Source organism: Lynx canadensis, chromosome X (assembly GCF_007474595.2).
Source record: "Lynx canadensis isolate LIC74 chromosome X, mLynCan4.pri.v2, whole genome shotgun sequence".
NCBI classification, from domain to species: Eukaryota; Metazoa; Chordata; class Mammalia; order Carnivora; family Felidae; genus Lynx; species Lynx canadensis.
This window is the reverse complement of record NC_044321.2, coordinates 20,447,821-20,469,693: the sequence shown is the minus strand read 5'-3', so window position 1 is coordinate 20,469,693 and position 21,873 is coordinate 20,447,821. Positions and strand designations below refer to the sequence as shown.

Below are 21,873 nucleotides of genomic sequence, written 5' to 3'. Positions count from 1 at the left end.
ACTGTGCTGTCCACTAGTCTTCCCTACCATGGTGAAATGGACAAAATGGCCCAGGCTATAATGTGAGTAAAGGAGCCATGGCCTAGTCATCCTCGTATCCCTCACAGTGCCCATTATGACGCTGAGCCCAGCAGGCTTCAACATTCAAGTATCCAATGAATGCACAGGTAGGCTGGGAGCATGACCCACTGGTGATACGGTGGAATGGCGCTCCATCCCAGAAGAGGTGGTTCTTATCAGCAGACAAGATAATAACCTACTTTGCCTTTGGTGCGATCTTACTTTTTAAATTTTATTAATTACGTTATAGGAAATATTTAAGATTTGCAAATGATGGTCACATATGTATGTTCTTCTAAGAGCTTGATCGTGAAAAAAGGCAAGAGTCTTGGATCAACAAAGTGATACCCGAGGCACCTGCTGGTGACATCATTCTACTCGCAACCGCCTATACTTTATCCAGCCCACCCCCATCTTTTGTAGGCCTGTCAAAGGCACCCCTGACATTGCCTGGCCTGCTGTTGCACTCATTTCTTGGGTGTTACTGGACCCTATCTATTGACAAAAACTACCTTCTGTAACCTGTGTGGGATATGGGGTCATTTTTTTAAAAGGGAATTTTTACTTTCCAAGTGAATCCAGGAACATACTGGGTTAACCATGTTGTCTTGTTTTAAACACTACTTTCAGAGATTAAATTCTAAATTCTCATTCTTCAAATATCTATAGTTTCTCAGGACAAATGACAAAACTGCCCAGACAGGCACATGCCTGCAATTTGATCAATGGCCATGAAGAAATGTACTTGACGGTTATTATACAAATTATTGCTCATTAGAGGAAAGATATTACATAATTCTAAGTACTTTTATGCATGAAATATAAATTTATTAAAAGATGAAATTCAAGGATGAGCTTTAGACTACTCTTATCACTGGCCTGTTTTCTTAGGTACAGAAGACTATGTGGATGTTGTAGCATACTGTGAATATTTCCTCTACAGACTATGGAGGGATTTCATTAGAACAAGAGAAAAAAAACCTATGGTCTGGAGAACAAAAGCTAAGAGTTCTAAGTTTTTGTGGCCATGTTTCCCATAGGGCTATTGTGTAAGAAGAGTAAGACTATATTTTTTTCTGTTCACAGATGGAAAAGAGTAAAATTTCGCTTTCTTTAAGCCCAATAGCAATAATCTTGCATGGGTTTCAGAAAAATGATACATATTTTACTGTGGGATAATGAGGACCATTAGTTATTAGAGAGAACAAATTATTCTCTTTCAATTCAACACACTTATTCATTCACTCATCTAATAGACTATCCTCTCTCCTTTGCACTAAAATGGCCTTCCTATACAGAACACCTGGCCATGCAACATGCCAGCAGACAGACCTCAGGAGGTATCTTGACAGGGAGAAATAGTCGGAGAATTTCCAAAGTGAAGCCACAGGATAAAACCAACACTTGATGCTTGCCTTTCATTTCAAGGAAAGCAGTATAAAAGCAATAGAAAAAGAAAAAGGTGGTGGAAAAATATACTTGCTCTCCACAAAAGAGTCTTAAAAATAAAAAATCATGAACTTAATAATTTTCATAAATGAAATTATGCCATTATTCCTGATTTCTTTGTACTAACTAAAAGGACAAAGTATCAAACTTCACTGAAGTTTCAACACTGTAATACATTTCATTAATCAAAGATAAAAACTACATTAAAAGCAAGAGAGTTATTTTATGTCTGTGATTAGGCAGTTGGAGAGCCTGTATTTTATGTATACATTTGTACACTTCAACTTATTTAACATTGTCAGTTCACGAACTGTAGTTTTTTTTCATATAAAGAAAACAGATTTAGAATTTTAAAAACAAATTACAGTAATTTTATGCCTACAGCTTGCACCTCTTAGAAACCATGCACCCCCTTACACTCCTCTTACTTTCCCCCCACCTCCCCACCTCCTCCACTCTCCTCCGCCCTAAAACCACAGGCTAAGGGAGAACTGGTAACAGGGGCCTCTAATCCCCTAGTGAAAAACAGCCATCCTGATTTTTCTCTGGGGGGGCGGGGGAGGGATAAAGGATGCAGATCAGAACATGGCTCCTGCAGAGGGCAGGGAGCAAAGGCGGGCACAGAGCCGCCTGGGGAGCTTCCACGTTTTCTACAGACCTTCATGGTCCATGACATTTGCAGGCCTGCACTTCATGCACGTGGACCTCCTATGGGCAAAGAGGGAGAGAGAAAGGACTGGGGGTTTCTCACTAATACAGGCAGAGATGCGGACAGCGCCGGTAACAACAGGAGCTGCCGTGGGAGCAGAGGACGAGCACAGGACGAGGGGACAGCACAATGGAGACAACTTCACAGGCCCTCGGCCGAAGACCCACTGCCAAGCGGCTCAAGATAAACACTGGAAGATAAAAAGGGGGAGTCGCAGCAGCTCCTTGGGAACCAAAGACACACATCTTCCCAGTAGCTCTGAGTGGCTACCTGGCACCAAGAGGTGGCAGGTGATGGGCTAGGAGAGGTGGAGGCTGGGTGGAGCTGTGCCCAAGTACAGAGGGCTCCGGGCGCACAGTGAGCCTGGTCAGTAATAACATGAACCCTCTGCAGACAGGACCCACGGGGCTACCGGCTTGGAAAATGATTTGCGAAAACTGGATTCATAAGGCAGAGCCTGTGACCAAAGGGCAGTGGCAATTAGGATCAAGTCTGTCTTTAAGCAAGTCAAAATGTGTCCACTGTTTAACTTAGAACTACCTTAAATATGACCCCAGAACCGACAAAATCCTTCTGGGTCCCTCTGGGACCAGTACTGAGATGCACGAGCGGGTATCGGGTTACCCACCAGGCAGGCTCCACCACCCTTCCCTCGAGGCTCGGTGCTGACTATGTGTCACTCGGGGCCAGGGCAGGGGGGCACTTCATCCATCTACTCCTGCTCAGTGCCGGGCCACTGGGAAATTTCACACCAGGGAAGGAAAGGATAGCAATTAGCCTCTAGAATAGGTTCTTGGTGAGGTGGTACTAATGGAAAAACTGGGAGCCCTACTCTTTCAAAAAAATGGTTCTTCTTGGGGGGTTTTTACTGCGAATGTCCACTGGTGGGTGCAACAGGGAGAGGAGGGCGCAAGAAGATGAAATTCCTGTGCCTTCACATCCACACCACTCCACTCCTGCCTGAAGAGCTGTGTCATCGCCTCTCAGAGCTAAGAACAGGTAGGAGAGGGTGGTGCAGCGGTGAAGAGCTTTGGAGTTCACAGAGAGCTGCGTCCCATCCAAATGCAGCCAGTCCCCTTACTAGCTATGTGACAAGACCGAGTTAGTTACCTCTCTGAGCCTCTGATTCCTTCTCTGTAAAATGGAGCGAATACAACACACCCTCATGAGGTTCTTGCAAAGATTAAATGAGATAACATATACAAAGTACTTAGTACGGTATCCGACAGAGCAGCACCCAATGCGGAGATGAGAAAGAAGGAAGCTAACAACTACTGTGCGCTTCGATGCCCCTCCTCCCAGCTGAGGATTTATAAACATCATCAAATACAATTCAACTCTGAGAACACATTATACGACGATTTGGGTAGCAGATTTTATCATCCTAATTATGTTCTGCTTAGGCAAAGGTCAAAAATAAGTTTCCACTTCCAGAGCAGACACTGGCAGAAGAGTGGAGTCAGGGCTAGCAGGCAGAAGCTGAGGAAAATGCTCACCAGGGGCAGGATGGCACACATCCGGGTCCACACATGCAGAGTGAGCACTAACTACGTATAAACCTTTGGGACTGGAGAGGCCGTGGACACATTTACGCAGAGGCCGGGCAGGAGCGCAGGGCGTGGCTGCTAACAGCACCCTCTCTGCTCCAGGCCCGGGCAGAGGTTCACCTGTGCATCAGCCTATTGCCCCCTCAGAGCAACTCCGCCTTACGATTCCAGAAACCAAGGCTTTGAACAAGGTTTGGAGGCTTGTGAAAGCCACAGAGCTTGTGAAACACAGAACCAGCATGGACACCCAAGTCCCTATGATGATGTCAACACCCATGTCTTAAGTCAGACATTTCAATGAGAAGAGGGGGAGAATTTTCCATGAAGCAGGGACACAATGAGCAATGCCACATTAAGGGGACCCTAAGTATACCGATTAAGAAATAAGGCTAAAAATACAGGTTGGAGCTCCAAAGTTAGAGTCTACAACTGCCAGAGTTAAAGACTGTGAGATGTCAGTGGCACCTGGACTTCATTTACAGACTGCGAGGCGTCATCTAAGGACTTTATTAGGCAGTATTCTAAAAATACTCATCTTTGCGGACAATGGGAAAGAGAGTAGACATCTTAAAGCACTGTAACCCTTTCCATGCTGGCCATCTAGAAATGAAGTCAGAGCAAGTAACGAAATGCATCTGTAAGCAAGAGATGACAGTCTGGTGACACAGGAAAAAGTCAAAACACAGAAGTTTTGGGGTTGACCAATACCTCCTGGGATGATGACAAATTAGGAATCAGCTCATTCCTAGAAGGTAACAGCAAGTCTGGTTTTCAAAGAATTTAAAATAAAGTTAGAGTAGGATACTCACAGGGAATTGTATACTAAAAATTAAACTTTTTACTCTTACTCTTTAAAAAAAGGCTTTGTACTCTCACTTTATACAAAAATACATTTAGAGATACAGACAAGATAAACCACCCATCATGATACCATCAATCTCCTTATTAATAGAAGTTCACCGATTAAAGCAACGACAACGTAAGCTCAGACACTGGAACTATGCCTACAATCTTCTCCTCCTCTCTTCTCCTGCCTTCCCTCTCTTCCCTCGACATTTACTGACTGAGTGCCTACTGTGGAGCAGGCATGTGGCTACAGAGGGAGCAAATATGTGGGCTCCCCAGCCTATGAAGGGAGACAGAGAGTAATCAACCAACCACAAAAATAAATACCCAACTATAAACAAAGAAGCGCTCGACACATACCGTGCCGATAAACAAGGCTTGCAACAGTTGAGGGAGGACCGTGGCTGCTGGTATAAGCAGCCGGGTAAGAGGCTATGTGAGCTGGGGACACTTACCTAACCACGTTGCAATGAGGACAGCATCGATTCCGTCTATTGGCTCACAGATCCGAGCCACGACCGGGTGGATCTGCTGAGCCAGGTAGTACTGGGTGTCAATGGTTAAATTGTCCTGTTTCTGTAGCTGCTCGGGTGCATAGGCCCTCTGACTCGCACTGAGGTTTGACCCATCCTACAAAAGGACACGGCACAGGTAGCTGTTAAGAAATTCAATCACACATACTTGCCTGGCCACAAAGAGGGAGAACAATTCAAATTTTATGTATTCAATTACAAACACCAAGAAGTCCTTTTGACCTATTGGTGAACATTTCATATGTATCTAAGAGTAGGAAGATCAAGGAAAACATGTCACCCACTGTCCAAGAATGTAAATCCAGCATGTGTTGTGTTCTATTTTTTGTTGAAACATGAAACCAACAAGATGGCATGACTAGATTAAATAATTCCACCTGCCATATCACAGAAGCACACTGAGAAGACTTGCTAACTATCAATCTAACCAGAAAGGCCTTTTAGGAGTAATGAGAAAAGGCATGTGTGGTCCTTTTACCATGTGAATTCAATCCCTTCATGCAAGGATTCTAGTCATAATCTCATCTTAAAGGCCTCCCCTAGGGGTAGTATTTTCTTTGAGGAGCTATATGTATCGAGAAACAAATGAGCAAGCGGTCAAGAAAGGAGTATGAAACCCACAGAGTAGTGACTCATATAGAAGATATAATAGGAATAAAATTAATGAGCTATCTTGGTGGAATGGCAATGCTCTAGAAGCAAAGTATCTGGCCGGTGGAATGAAGGGCATGCCATTTCGTACTGTTTACATGGCTCTCCTTGAGGAAAGAAAGATGGGTCAGAGAGTATCTTTTCAAAGGCTCTTTTTACAAAAAACAAAAAACGTTTATTGATTTATTTTTGGGAGAGACAGAGAGAGCAAGAGCTGGGAGGGGCAGAGAGAGAGGGAGACAGAGGATCTGAGGAAGGCTCTGTGCTGACAGCAGAGAACCCGGTGTGGGGCTTGGACCCACGAACCGTGAAATCATACCGGGAGCTGAAGTCGGACTCTTAAGGAACTGAGCCACCCAGGGGCCCCTCAAAGGTTTCCTCTTTATAAAAAGCCGTGGAATTCTATATAATTGATCCACAGCCCTGTGGGTGAGGTCACCAACATCTGTGACTCTACAAGTCATCCAACAATTTGCTCCATACCTCCTCTTGTCAACAACAGAATTTTACATTCAGACTAGTCAATTTTTTTAAATGTTTGTTTATTTTCGAGAGAGAGACGGGGGGGGGGGGAGGGGCAGAGAGAGAGAGACAAAGAATCCGAAGCAGGCTCCGAGGTGCCAGCACAAGAGCCTGATGTGGGGCTCAAACTCACACACTGTGAGATCATGACCTGAGCCGAAGTTGGCCGCTGAACAGACTGAGCCACCCAGGCGCCCCATCAGACAAGTCAATTTTAACTATTCACAATGCTCAGCTGCTCTGCCAAATAGATAACATGAACCCTATTCTTTCATTCCTGCTACACTCAGCCCCTTCTCAGAACCCAACCCAAGAAGAGGCTACTTGCACGCCACTGTCTTCACCAGACTGGAGGCAGAGGCCTCTTTATCTGGCAAGGCTCCTGAGGGAAACAAACGGAGATATTTATCAACTAGGTCCTACCTGGTCTGGGATATAATGAAACACCTAGAAAGAAAGCAAACCCTGGATTGAAAAACTTGCCATTTAGTTATTTTTCAGGAGTTCACAACATGGTAAAAACAAATTAGGCAGAATTCATCAACTTTAATTGTTGCCCTTTGAGAAGTCTGAATCATGAGAGGAGGGTAAGATGACAGTTAAGGACAAAAACGGTGTGAAAAATCCCTGGGCAGCGTCTCTATGCACCACACCTGTATTGAGACTGACTTTGTTAACACACACCTGAAACTTGATTAATTTAGAGAATTCTTTTTTTTTTTTTTTTAAAAACTTGTCTGTCCTTCGGGCGCCTAGGTGGCTCAATTGGTTAAACATCCAGCTCTTAGTTTTGGCTCAGGTCATGATCTTGCGGTTTGTGAGACTGAGCCCTGCATCAGGCTGTGTGCTGACAACACGGAGTCTGCTTGGGATTCTCTCCCTCCCTCCGTCTCTCTGCCCCTCCCCCTGCTCGTGCTCTCTCGCTCTCTCTCTCTCTCTCTCTCTCTCAAAATAAATAAATGAACAAAAAAAAAATCTAGTCTGTTCTTAAGATTACAACAATGTTAACTACTTTTTAATGGTAAATAAAAATCAAATTGTAGAGGCAAATTTTTTTTGAAGGCACGTGAGTTACTTTCCAATATATTAGAAGATATTCTCAGAGTAAGGCAAGTTTTTAAAAAAGCAGTTGAAAATTTCTAAGCATATCCTCAAGAAAGTTTTTATTTTAAATAACCACACAAAAGACCAGTTTTCACACTGACACAAATAGATTTCTTTTTTTTTTCTTTTCTAGCACGGAGCCCAATGCGGGGAGCTTGAAGTCACAACCTGAGATCAAGACCTGAGTTGATAACAAGGATCAGATGCTTCACTGACTGAGCCACCCAGGTGCCCCAACACAATCATAGTTCTTGCTCTATTTAAAAAATCTGAGCCCAAACATGACTAAATTCAAAAGAATTGGTAAGACAGGTTTTGCTATGTTGTGTTGGAAAAACATTCAGGCCGTGACATAAGATATATCCCTCACAGACCTAATTCTCCAACCTAGCAAGATCCCACGGTATATGCAGTAACACACGGCATACGCTTTAAAAACTGATTAACAATGTTCGTCCTGCATTAAGTGCCTACGTAGTAATTCACAAAGTTCACAAAGTACATACTTCACAGAGACAACCAGGTGCAATCAATTCATTCAAAACTATGTTGTCATCTTTAGAAGGAAACTAATGGAAAAAAGTTATTTAAATGGGTGTACAAGGGGGCCCCTTAAAACAATTATGTTAAAGGCATGCCTTATGGAAATTAGGTGTAATGAAAGTTAAATAATTAAGGATTTAAAACTTAACCATTAAGTGGAAGTTGATTTAAGATCTCAGCAAATAATTCATGTAGGCTTTACAAGTCGATGAACTACAATATAAATCAGACACCAAAAACATTACTCTCTGAACTCATCTGAATTTATAGTCTGAGTGAATTATCAATAGAGTACTATAGTCGAATTTTAATTAGAAATTTTAAACAAAACGGAACCTGTCTAGGAGACAGACTATTTGCAGAGGACACCTTTGCTGAGAGCAGTAAAGTACTCTTCAAAATATCAAAAAGAGATTCTACATAGATGGTTGTGTTTGGAAACAGAATAGTGTGAGTCCCTAAAAGCAAAAGAGGTAGGCAACTCTGGCGCACAAACATCCTCAAAGCGGGCTTGCCCCACTGCCAGGGGATAGAGGCGAATCCAAGTCCTGCAGCTTTTCCTGGGATACAATGAGAAGGCTTCATAAAAAGAAACATGAACTGTAGTTTTAACAAGTAAGTTAAGGCCCAGCACCAGTGGATGGGGGAAATATTGACAATACATCAAAATGGATTTATCGCACTATATCAGCGTCAGCATTTTTTGAGCTTTTCCAGCTCAGTAAGACCCGAGAAAAAGCAAGCTTAAGACCTAATATCTAGACATCAAGGAACATAACCCGGACTTCTAAATACATCGATCACACTACCACACATCTCCACTCCAGGTTTAGCCAAAACATAATTTTGGCTGGATTTCATTATTAGAGGTCATTTCTCAGAACCTATATGATTTTCAAAGCTGCATTGCCATCTGTTCCTGTCACTAATAATCTAAGAGCTTTTCCATGTATGTGAAATCATAAGTGAAACAAAACTAGCCTATTTACCAAAATCTTTATTTGCATAATATGAAAATTGTTTTTTTGAGATGAGACTTGTCAGAGGCAATATGCAAAGCACATTAAGGGATTGAGCGAGTCAGACATTTATGGAAATATTTTCCTGCAGGAATTGGCTTTCTGTAACAGTTCTTAATCAAGGGTAACCCTAGGAGGGAGACAGAGTCAAGTGCTGATTCCTGTCCATGTACTTAAATCATTTGTTATGTACGTCATCTGTGATACCGAGCAGATATTAGCAGCTAATTTTTAAATTCTGAAAAGACTCTATAATGTTTTAAAAACACACTGACTGTAGTTTGACAAAGATCAATCATAATGCAATGAAGTTCAAGGCTTATCTCATTTTTTCCACTGTAATGACAGAACGCAATAGTTAATTAAAAACAAAGCCTTACACAGATCAATTATGCCTTTTGATAAGTATACCACACCACAATTAATTTTAAAGAATTTGGATAGAGGCTGTGACTTTTTTTTTAATAGGAGAAAGAGATGAGACCTCTCCTTTGCTCCAACTGGAGTTAAGTGCGTTCAAAGAAAAAAACTACTCTTCTGTCCTACCATCTTTCCCCATCCCTGTTAAAGGCATGCTCCTCTCCAAAGAAACTGGTTAGTGGTGTAAACTTGTGTTCCAGAGGGGTCAGAGGTTCCTCAGAGGTGCCTCATGGAAGAGGGAGAAGGCAAGGAGGTGGGTTCTAGGCCACCGCCACTCAAAATAAAGAAAAGACCCCAAAGTGGTTAGATAATTTGTGTTTTCTTCCTAGGGAATGTTTTTAGGATCCATCACTTTTCTCCATATTACCAAGTACTTCACACTTTTTTCAAGGGACTATTCGAACACAGGCTAGGGAAACATGCATCCGCTCTCTTATCCTGACAGTATTCCTAATGGAAACTATGGCAAAAGGAATAACAGACTCCTGCTGGACATGTGACCAAACTTACACACATTATCACTCAAGTCAGTTTAGGGGTGAAACAGCAACCACTGTCATGCATCTGTCTCACCAAGATAATTTCAAGTGAACCAGGACACTGGTCTTAAATGCTTTAGGAAAATTTTAATAACATGCCTCAGACCTCTGACTAAGGCTTCAAATATTATAAAACCAACCAGACTAACCCATCTCTTTACAGGACCAATTGTTTGGAAGAGCACGAAGTAAGACACTGTGGTGATCTGAAGTTTACTATAGGTTAAGAGGTCTGGGAGTCTTATTAATTACTACAATTTTACCTGACAGATGACATACGACACGGTATCTCCAGCTTTCACCTTTCTGCCTCCTTGAGAATTTATCCAGAGGGCAACATGTACATGAGGTAGGCTTTTCTTATCAGGGTAATCCTGGGGATCCTTGGTCAATGCCTAAAAGAGGAAAAGAGGAAACAAAAAGCCCCACGGTTTAAAATAAAACCCTTCTCACACAGATAGACACTAAATACATCTTTCCTAGAATTCTATCAGCCACAGAAACATAAGATGGACAGAAGCTGCATGTAGAAAACAGTGCCACAGTCCATACACATTCCATCCACAAGACTCCTCCCTCCTTCATTGAGTAACTAATATGACCAAATGGAACTCTGGCAAAAAAGAAATACAAGTTTATGGGCCATGGCATGTAATACTTGGCTATAAAAAACTAAGACTATAAATTCAGTTTCCTGTGAAGCCTTTAGAGTTTCTCCTCATGTTTGCAGTTCTCTCCCTGAATTAACTGGTTAGTAAGGACTGATGCAGAGCAGTTACTCTGACTGAACGGTGTTTCCCAAAGGCTTCTCTAGCCTACATAAATCTCAAAGGTGCCAGAAATCGGTGGACTTAACACTCACTTTCAGCTCCAGAAAGGCAGAATGAGTGAGCTGCAAGCACAAAGTCGGCCCCACGAGGGCAGGAACAGGTCAGCCTTGCTTGCTGCTGCATCCACAATGCTCACGACCGTTCTTGGCGTGCAAGGGCAACCCAAGGTTTGCAGAATAAATGATTTTGCTCACTCTGCAATAATTAACTAAGTTCAAGCACTGTAAAGTACTGAGAGATGAGTAAGACGGTCACTGGTTCTAAGTCATCTGCTATTAGAAGATTCCCCATTCCCCGAATGAAACCTCAAAAATAAGCTACATGTGCCCTAAGGGAGATGTGGAGCAAAGTGTTAGGGAGAGAGTTTAGAGGCAAAGATCACTATCATCTGAGAACAGAAATCATAGGAGAAAAAACTTGAGCTGGCATGTGAAGAAAAACAGGATTTTAAGACAAGGTGACAAGAGCAAGAACATTCTGGGCAGAGATAAAAGCAAAAATTCAAAGAAGAGGTGACACAGAATACAGTCTACTGGACTAGAACTCAGCATGCACAAAGGGGAGAAGGAAGGGATCTAGCCCTGTGGTGGGTATCAAAAGACAAGAGGAAGGGCAGGGAACAGGGCGCCGCATGACTACATCACCTAAATGTGCTCTGCAGACCTGTGGGGGTTCCGGGCACCCTTTTAGGAAGGTGAGAGGTCAAAATTATTCTTCTAACAATACTGTTGGCACTGGTAATGCAGAAGCAGTGGTAGGTAAAGATCCTGATGCCTCATAAACATGAACGGGGGCTGCCACACCAAAGTGTGGCACCATTCCTGGTATTCTTTGCCACCACGCGCTCAGCGTTCTCAAAAGAAAAAAAAAGAAGAGGAAAAAAGAAGAAAGAAAAAGCGAAAGAAACCAGTTTCACTTGAGAATGTCCTTAATGGGGTGCCTGGGTCGTTCAGTTGGTTGAGGGTCCAACTCTTGATTTCTGCATGGGTCACGATCCCAGGGTCATGGGACTGAGCCCCGTGTCAGGCTCCGTGCTGAACGTGGAACCTGGTTGAGATTCTTGCTTGCGCGCTCGCTCGCTCTCTCTCTCTCTCTCTCTCTCCCCTACCCCATTCACACACGCACTCTCTCTCTAAAATAAAAAATTTTAAAAATGAATGTCCTTTATGAAACAGCAAAAAGTTTTAGATTTTTCAGCTCCTGACCCTGAATACAAGGCTAATATTTTGTGTGACAAGATAAGAATTACACATAAGCCATGTCTACTGTATACTAAAGAATGAAGCTTACTCGACGGAAAGCACTTGTGCAAATGTTCAGACTTGCAAGCCAAACTAGCTGGCTTTTTCATAGAACACAGTTTTTCCTTACAAGAATGATGAGCCAACTACTACTATTCTAACTTGGGTCTTCAGCAGACAATTTCTCAAAAAAAACGGAGTGAACCTGCAACCTGAAGACAAACAAGTGGCAATATGTACTGCCTAAGGTAAAATTCAAACTTTTAAGCACAAATTAGAATTCTGGAAAACTCGTTGCGTGTGTGTGAGCTTGACAGCTTTTCTATCCTTAAAGACTTTTCTAATGCTAATAGCAGGAAATATTTTAAAATGTGATTTTGAATAATCTACAATAAAATGCATTCAATATTTGGAAGGTCTGTACAACTGCCAGAACTATCATTTCATAAATGGCCAATGCATAATGCTTTGCATGAGTAAAGTATCTATTCCAAGGACAACACAGACCAACAGATTTTAATGTGACATTATGAAAAGTTCACTGATAAGGTTTCAGATTTCCCCATTACAAATAGCCTTTAAGAAAATACCACTTAGGTGAGACTGGGTGGCTCAGCTGGTTAAGCATCTGACTCTTGATTTTGGCTCAGGTCATGATCTCACAGTTCGTGATTTCGAGCCCTGCATCAGGCTCTGTGCTGACAATGCAGAGCCCGCTTGGGATTCTCTCTCTCTCAAATAAAATATGAAAAAAAATTTTAAAAATACCATTTAGATAATAGTGGTGTAGAATCAAAGGAGAATATCTATTACAACTATCTGAAAAAAGTAGTGAAATATTTCTCCTTTTTCCAACTACATATTTGTGTGAAAATGGATTTTCTTCCTATACTTCAACCAAAACCACACACGACAAGAGACTGGACATTCAAGTGGATATGAGAATCCAGATGTCTTCTACCAAACTAGACATTGAAGAGATATGCAAAATTGTAAAATGATGCCACTCCTCTGGCTAATTTTTCTTTGTTTTGAAATACATAGTTATTTCAAGGAAAAATGCTATTTTTGAATCACATACTGGGCTTATTGCTATTTCTAAACAAATAAATGTTTTTAAAACTTCTCAGTTTTCATTTCTAACAGTAAATATTAATTTGGACCACACATAAAATCTCTTGCCGCCCTCAATATTTTAAGACTGTGCAAGTGCCCTGAGAGCAGGAACTCTGAGAAATGCTGTAGTAGGAATAAAGCAGGTTCTCCAAAGGGCGGCACACAACCATGTCATGTCCACTTTGTAAATCATACACTCAGGGCCAGAGAGTGCCTAGGAAATGCTCCACGTATTTGAATCTCCTCCAACCTGCATTATGTGGAGTCTTGATTGACTTGGATGGGTAATGCTGCGTAGAAATCTTAATCAATATAACTCTACTTAAAAAAAAACCATTATCTTCTTCAACTGACTATACATCAGAGCAATGTTAAGAAATTCTGAATTTCATCTGACATACTTTCCAATTATTAGATTGAGGCTATTTGGGGATTTTACAAGCTAGTTTTCGAAGGCTTGATTTAAAAAAAAATGTTTCCTGGTGGTTTAGGCTCAAGTTAGCTAGGGCTATACAAATCAACTGTGAAGTACTTTGTGTTACTTTATAAAATATATTTAAGCTAAGATTGCAGTAATTCAGAAAATCACACCCAGTGTTTTTCCGTTGCTTTCAACAACAAGGGCTAAAATCTCTACAAAGGTAAATCTCACCACTTTACTCCTCCACCCAAGGCTAGCCTCCTATTTTCAATCCCTCCCAAGTTCACAAAAATATCGGTATCTACAGATAAACAGATATCCTGTCATAAAATCATCCACAACCAGTCACATAGACTGTTCTGCTCCACTCTCCTTTGAAAGCGATAAAACATAAAAAGTGAACTGCTCACAAGTTTTCTTTAAAACTTGTTTATGTTTATTGTAAGTATTCAGAGAGATCAAGACACATCACCTCTGACATATAAATAGCTTGCTGTAAACAAGACTGAGGAAAAACTATGACACAGATAGGCCTTTCATCAGAATTTACTGTGCTTGGTGCAGCCGCTCTGGAAAACAGTGTGGACATTCCTCAAAAAATGAAAACCAGAACTACCCTACGACCCAGCAATGGCACTACTAGGCATTTATCCACGGGATACAGGTATGCTGTTTCGAAGGGACACATGCACCCCCATGTTTAGAGCAGCACTATCCACAATAGCCAAAGTATGGAAAGAGCCCAAATGTCCATCGACGGATGAATGGATAAAGAAGATATGGTATATATATACAACGGAGTATTACTCGGCAATCAAAAAGAATGAATCTTGCCATTTGCAACTACGTGCATGGAACTAGAGGGTATTATGCTAAGTGAAATTAGTCAGTCAGAGAAAGACAAATATATGACTTCACTCATATGAGGACTTAAAGACACAGAACAGATACATATAAGGGAAGGGAAGCAAAAATAATATAAAAATAGGGAGGTGGACAAAACATAAGACACTCTTAAATACGGAGAACAAACAGAGGGTTGCTAGAGGGGTTGTGGGAGGGGGGATAGGCTCAATGGGTAAGGGGCATTAAGGAACCTACTCCTGAAATCACTGTTGCACTATATGCTAACTAATTTGGATGTAAATTAAAAAAATATAATTTTAAAAATTAAAAAAATAAAAAATAAAAAAAACAAAGGGAAAAAAAGAATTGATTGTGCTTGAATCACCACTGCAGAAATCCGTTTTATTTTTAAAAAGGTATAAAAATATGGGACAGTAAATATATCTTTGACAGACCATCACCATCTTGAAAACATGGACCTTGCCTTGCTCATTCAATTTTATATTCCCGAATCTAGCATTGTGCTTATAAGAGGTAGTGCATGTTTGATGAATGGAAGATTAAGAAAGCAAGTGAAGGGGCGCCTGGGTGGCTCAGTCGGTTGGGTGTCCGACTTCAGCTCAGGTCATGATCTCGCAGTTTGGGAGTTCGAGCCCCGCATCGGGCTCTGTGCTGGCAGCTCAGAGCCTGGAGTCTGCTTCAGATTCTGTGTCTCCCCCTCTCTCTGCCCCTCCCATATTCATGCTCTGTCTCTCAATAATAAATAAACGTTAAAAAATTAAAAAAAAAAGAAAGCAACCAAATTCTTTTAATATTCACTGGACAACTGTTACTTGCCAGCCACTATGTCAAGTAAAATGGAGATTATAAAGATAGTGACTTAGAATTTTAGTTCTGCCACAGAAAAATGAATGCACAGTCCTGATCACACTATTACTATTACTGTGGTTAATAATAATGTCCCTGTAAATTGACAATTATTGCAGCTGAATGATAGATACATGGGGACTCATAATACTACTCTCTACTTTTAAGTTTAACAATTTCAATAGTAAAAACTTAAAAATCACAAGACTATAGACTGCTCATCAGAACTTGGACACTGCCAGTGTGCCTATGACTTCAGTTTCTTGGCATACTAGTAACACTGTCATTGTTCATATGAGAAGATGACAGTGGGGGTGCAATGGCCTAGGGGACACGTGCTCAGTGTTATTGTGCCTGTAATATGGTCATGTTTGGATTCAGCCTTCCAAACTCCTGCCGGGAACTCCTTGGAATACAGGGCCCACGTTTCTAAGAAGGTAGACAGTGTCAGGGATACAACCTGCGGAAGTGATGCAAAAAGTGATCAAGGCAAGACTGCAGTTTTAACTCTTCCTCATGCAAATTTCTGAGACAGACCAAACAAAATCTGAAAGGAAATCAGTGTTTAGATGTCACAAGTAAAGCCATGCCAACAGGTGAACATGGCATCACTTAAAGTGAAGAGCTAGTGCCAAAGCACATGTCCTCTTCTAATATTTACTTCTAGTTGTTTGTGCTTCTGTATATAAAAGAGTGTCTCTTTTTTTGTGACATTAAAGACATCACAGTTAAGGTGTAAGGAACAAATGGCTTATCTAAAAATAAATACTAATCCTAAGGATATGCATAGCAAATACTCATCTTCTCTAAAAACCAACAAATGCAAATTAAATCCAAAAGTGAGACACTTTCATATCACAGTGACAGCATTATTTTATTTAAATGTTATCAATGATATTATCACCAATGAACTACTACCAATACAAGGAAATCTGTGTGACACTGGCACACACATTTTATTTAATCAATTGGTTATCACCCTTTTACAAAGCAATGTGGCAAGAGCTGTATAGATATTCCTGTATTTTTTTATTTTCAGAAAGAGAGAGCAGGCAGAAGCAGAGAGGAAGGGGTAGAGGGAGGGAGGGAGGGAGAGAGAGAGAGAGAGAGAGAGAGAGAGAGAGAGAGAGAGAATCCAAAGCAGGCTCCATGCTCAGCAAAGAGAATGACATACAGGGCTCAATCCCACGCCCCAGGGATCACGAGCTGAGCCGAAATCAAGAGTCAGATGCTCAACCAACTGAGCCACCCAGGTGCTCCAGATAGTCCTATCTTTTGACTCAAATATTTCACGCCAAGGAACCTAAACTAAGAATATAATTCATTCAGAAGCAAAAAGATAAAGAAGGAAAGATGTTCAATCTGGTTATTTATAATATCAAAACTAATGTAAATAATCAGACAAAATTTTTAAATAAAGATGTATCAGTGAAATACAAAATTAACATGATCATTTTTTTTTTTTCAACGTTTTTTATTTATTTTTGGGACAGAGAGAGACAGAGCATGAACGGGGGAGGGGCAGAGAGAGAGGGAGACACAGAATCGGAAACAGGCTCCAGGCTCCGAGCCATCAGCCCAGAGCCTGACGCGGGGCAAGAACTCACGGACCGCGAGATCGTGACCTGGCTGAAGTCAGACGCTTAACCGACTGCGCCACCCAGGCGCCCCTAACATGATCATTTTTAAGATAACATAGAAATGTGGCAAAATCTGTTTATGTTAAATAAAAACACATTTCCTTGGGGTGCTGGGGTGGCTCAGGTGGTTAAGCGTCCGACTTCGGCTCAGGTCATGATCTCACAGTTCGGAGTTGGAGCCCCATGTCAGGCTCTGTGTGCTGACAGCTCAGAGCCTGGAGCCTGCTTCCGATTCTGTGTCTCCCTCTCTCTCTGCCCTTCCCCCACCTGTGCTCTCTCTCCCTTTCTCAAAAATAAATAAAATGTAAACAAAAACACATTTCCAAATAATATGTATTGTAATCGCTTCAATGTAAAAGTACATTTCCAAGAGTAAGAAAATGTGCAAAAATGACAGGCATCACCTTAACATAAGGTATCGTGAAGGTATCATTAGAGTTTTAACTCTTAACTCTTCCATTTTATATCATCATCAAATTCTTTTTCATTAAAGTTCTTTTTTTCTATCAGCTCTGACAACATAATCTATCACAGAATGGATAAAATGGTATTTGCAGAATTAGCTTCTGTATATGTAAGGGTACTCTTCAAATGGAGGAAAAAAAGGAGATCTGCAAACTAACATCTTATATTACACAGCACTTTGGAAACCAAGGTTTTATTTTTCAAATTAGGTAAGAAAAAAATATTCCCTATTTTCAACAACTAAAACTGTCCACAGAGTCTAAATTACATAGTTTAAAAAGAAAATAAAAGCACAAGTGCTCTGGCTATACAAAAAATGCTATCGCCATCTTAATTCTAAATAACTATGTCCCACAAAAGCCCTCTCATTACAATACCTCTAAGGATCCCCTTCTGTGAAAGTCACACATACACACACACTCTTGTCTCTGTCTCTAAGCTTACAGGCTGTCCTTTGCAAACAAGTATAGATGAAGACGAGGACCATGGAGAAGGTAATACTCGCTAGTTCCCTAAACATCAACTAGGTCACTCTACACAATCTCTGGAAACAAGGCTTCCACCAAGTAAAAGATGGAGACAGGGCAGTGCCAGCAACTGGAAGAGGAAGCGGTATGCTGATGCTCCATTGGGGAGATAGTTGTTAAGCGGCTTTCATCACCAGCTAGAATTTATTTCGATTGCAAGGATGAGGTGGTTCTTCAACTATCTGAAGGAGGCGAAAAACACATGGCAGCAGCTGGGCTCAGCAATAAATGCTACATTTACCTTGTTAATTTCAAACTGGCTCACTGGGACACTGCCATTTAGCACATTCTCTCCAATTTCTATTAACCTCTTCTGAATGTTTTCCACTATAGTGTCTCGGCTTTGATCAGAAAGAATCTGACCAAGGACAAAGCTGCAAAAAAAGAGAAGGATTCATTTTTTTAATATTATACTTTATTAATAAAGGAGAGAAAAGGAAGATAAATGCCATTAGATTTACATGTGGACAAGAGCTGTACTAAAAGCTAACATGAGCGTTAATGTCCAAAAGGCCGTTACTATTTGTTTTTTTACATGAACTCTCCGAAAGGTTTACCAACCTTGGAACGTCAGGTTTGCCCTTAAACATACAGACCCTTTTTCATTCAGCAGCTAATGCTTCACACAAAATGTACACTGAGAAAGGTATGTGTTCCATCCACAAGTGCATTTATGCAGCTACAAAATTCACAAGCAGTTATATTCTGCTCACAGGCTAAAATTTTAAAAGAAAAAATTGGACTTTCCCCATAAAGTAGCAAGATATTATTTCTGGTATCACCAAGCTGAGATGACCATTAACTGGGTAAGCAGAAATATGTTGCTCTTTACGCAAAATTTTTTTAAAAAACCCAAGATTTCAAACTTTTCTTTCTTTGGCTTCATTATATTGCTCAGTGTTCTCCAACCTTATGCTATCGCTGAAAAACTTCCTATTATTCTACCAGACCCCCTCAAAAAAAAAAAAAAAGGGAAAAAAGAAAAAGAAAAGGAGTAAGGAAGCCAATATTTTATCCATTTCTGAGAAAATGCAGAGCAAGGCTTTGACAGCTGCATTATAATTTGTCAGAAAAAGAACCCTGACAAAAACATTTGTATAGCTTTAATTACTAATACATTTCTAACTCAGAGAAATTTACTTCTATTATGATGCATCTTTTCTTAGAAAACACAAAGCTGAAGAGAACACTCTAATCGACAGTCTATACAAAGTAGTTTCATCTTTGGGTACATTTGGGGGCAATGAAGCATTTCAAACTTCATTTCATAAAAGGCTAACAGTGACCTATACTCCGATGATCAACTTTGCCTAATCAAGAGTGGTTTTGCAGAAGCAACAACTGCTCAATCTCCCAATGTGGAAAGCAAGAGGGAGACTGGAAAACAAGTAAAAAGTGTGAATATTCAGCAATATTAAGATTAATTTAAAATTTTGCTTTAAAGTAAAAAGTTCTATTTTCAGAATTGGGCAGGTTCAGAAAACAGGAATATCTAGAAAGATGGTACATTAAATACATATAGATACAGGTTTTTTTTAATGGGTGCTTTATAAATTAATGTGACTCTTTAAAAAAAAAAAAAGAGGTCTTGGGGAGCCTGGGTGGCTCACTTGGTTAAACGTCTGACTCATGATTTTGGCTCAGGTCATGGTCTCATGGTTATGAAATCAAGCTCCATGTCAGGCTCTGTGCTTGGCATGGAACCTGCTTAAGAGTCTCTCTCTCCCTCTCCCTCTGTCCCTCCTCGTTCATGTATGCGCACGCGCTCTCTCTCTCTCTCAAAAAAAAAAAAAGAAAAACAGGCCTTAGTATCACCATTTCCAGTCTCAGATGCAAAGCTAGGGGGTCAGCCATGACATTTATTATTTCTGAGGTACGTAGGGTATTTGAGACCCAGCTCTTAAATTAACCTGATAGGAATTTTTTTCTAGATATTCCTAAGAATCTTTATACACAAAAGATACAGTTGGGAACAAAGTCTCACTCCGTGGTGCACTTTGAATCCCAGAATATTTAAGTCAAAACATGGGGACACCTTAACAACTATGTTCCTCCTAAAGAACTCCTAAAGAGGTTCTATGATGATTCAGGAACACAACACAAGGCACTTTCTAGTAAGAATAGGAAAGCAAAACAAAACAGAGACAAGCCAACACCAATGAAACCAACTCTGTAGGGAGCTAATATGTGAAGGTTTACCCTCATCATGAGTCACAACTCCTAAGATGTATTTTACAGCAAGTATCTCTCACTGAGTGAATTTGGCTTCTTCTGAGTTTTCATCTACCTGGAAAATTCCACTCCCAATAAGTGAGGAGCATTAATACGTAAAAAAGAAGTTGGGTCCTTGCGCTTGGCAGAATCATACATCTTGTCCACGTCATCACTATGTGAAGTTTTTAAAGACAAACAACAAAAGCACACATGAAAGCCGAACTCACTTTCCAGTTTCTTTAGCAAGATCACACCAATCTCTTCTAACTATATCTAATCCTTTCAGCTCCTGTTTGGTGATGTAATTCCCATCCGACGTTGGCTCAACAACCAGAGCGGCGTATTTCTTTTTCTTCAGCAGTAGCAGAGACTTGAAAACACCATCGATGTCTATTTCAAGCAATCTGTACAACTTATTCACTTCACTTTTTACCTGTGAAAATTTCGACCATTAATACTAGCTTCTCAAACATCCACTAGGGAGATGAACATGCTACAAATTCCCAAGAGTTAATCTAAACAGAACTTGAATGCACACAAGATTAGAATGCATTTACTCAGGTGATACAGAACACAGTATTATGTTGAGTATGATGCAAAACCATTCAAAGAGCACAGGGACAAAAACAGATTAAAAAAAATACACCATAACATAAATATATCATCCCACTCAACCAAAGGACAGAATTAGCTGGGTCTGCCGCAGGAAATTTATGAAAATTATGAAATAGTCTTCTTGAATCTAAAATCGAAAGTCAGAGGTGCTTCAGTGGCTCAGTCGGTTAAGCATTCGACTTCGGCTCATATGATTTCACGGTCCGTGGATTCGAGCCCCGTGTCAGGCTCTGTGCTGACAGCTCAGAGCCTGGAGCCCACTTCGGATTCCGTGTCTCCCTCTCTCTCAAAACTAAATAAACATTAAGAAAGATAATAAAAAATAAAAACTAAATTCATTCTTACTTACCTTCAAACTACTAAATTAGAAAGATTAGATAGTTTAACAAGTAGATACGTGGCCAGAAACAAGTAAAACTTTTGACTATGAAAATAATGTCTAAGATCTCCCTGTACCTGTATGTTAAACAAAACATGACCTGCTCTTTATTGATAGGATCAAGGCACAGCCAATCACCCAGGGAAAATACACAGCTTTTTGAAGTGCAACATGAGGACAGTACGTGTGGCTTGCTCTCAGGTGAATGCTATAGGCCAAACTTCACACATATTAATGGAGAAAGGCAGGAAGTTCTTACTCTGGAAGATGATATCTTAGTTCTAGGTTACTGGGACAATATCTTAACATAGCAAGTACTCAAGAAACCTTGACTGCAATAAGGGGGCAACAAATGATTACTTTCAAACGTCCACTTGCCTTTTCAAATATATTTTAAGTACTCCTGTAAAAATTATAACGTGTGTACATGTATGTATGTATGTAGGCAGGTATTTCTCCTTATCTGTCAGTGTATAAAATCCACCTGAACGCTATTAGAGACGTTTCTCCTCATGCATGATAATGCGATAAGTATAAACACGACCATATTTTAAATTTACATTAAAAACTTTTTTTTGCTTTCTTCTTTTATCGGAAAGTAGACATAGGGTGTGAAGCAGTGTGCCTCCCTCTTGCAAGACCCAGAGATATCACTGTAGCCAGGCCTAAGCCCAACATCACGAAGGTGTGACAAGAACACCACAGCCACCAGCCTTAGAAACAAGATGAAAACATCCCAGACTCTCTTCAAAGCAAAAATGTATTTATCA

General features: G+C 40.6%; 1 protein-coding gene across 1 annotated transcript in view; it reads right to left on the bottom strand.

The window, feature by feature from the left end:
* Positions 1-21,873, bottom strand: part of POLA1 (DNA polymerase alpha 1, catalytic subunit) — a 303,264-nt gene that overhangs the window by 163,155 nt on the left and 118,236 nt on the right. The window contains exons 29-32 of the mRNA XM_030305566.2: positions 20,337-20,542; positions 18,137-18,269; positions 10,206-10,337; positions 5,067-5,241 (exon numbers count right to left, since the gene is read on the bottom strand). Coding sequence (XP_030161426.1) covers positions 5,067-5,241; positions 10,206-10,337; positions 18,137-18,269; positions 20,337-20,542 — 646 coding nt within the window. The remainder of the gene's footprint in view (positions 1-5,066; positions 5,242-10,205; positions 10,338-18,136; positions 18,270-20,336; positions 20,543-21,873) is intronic.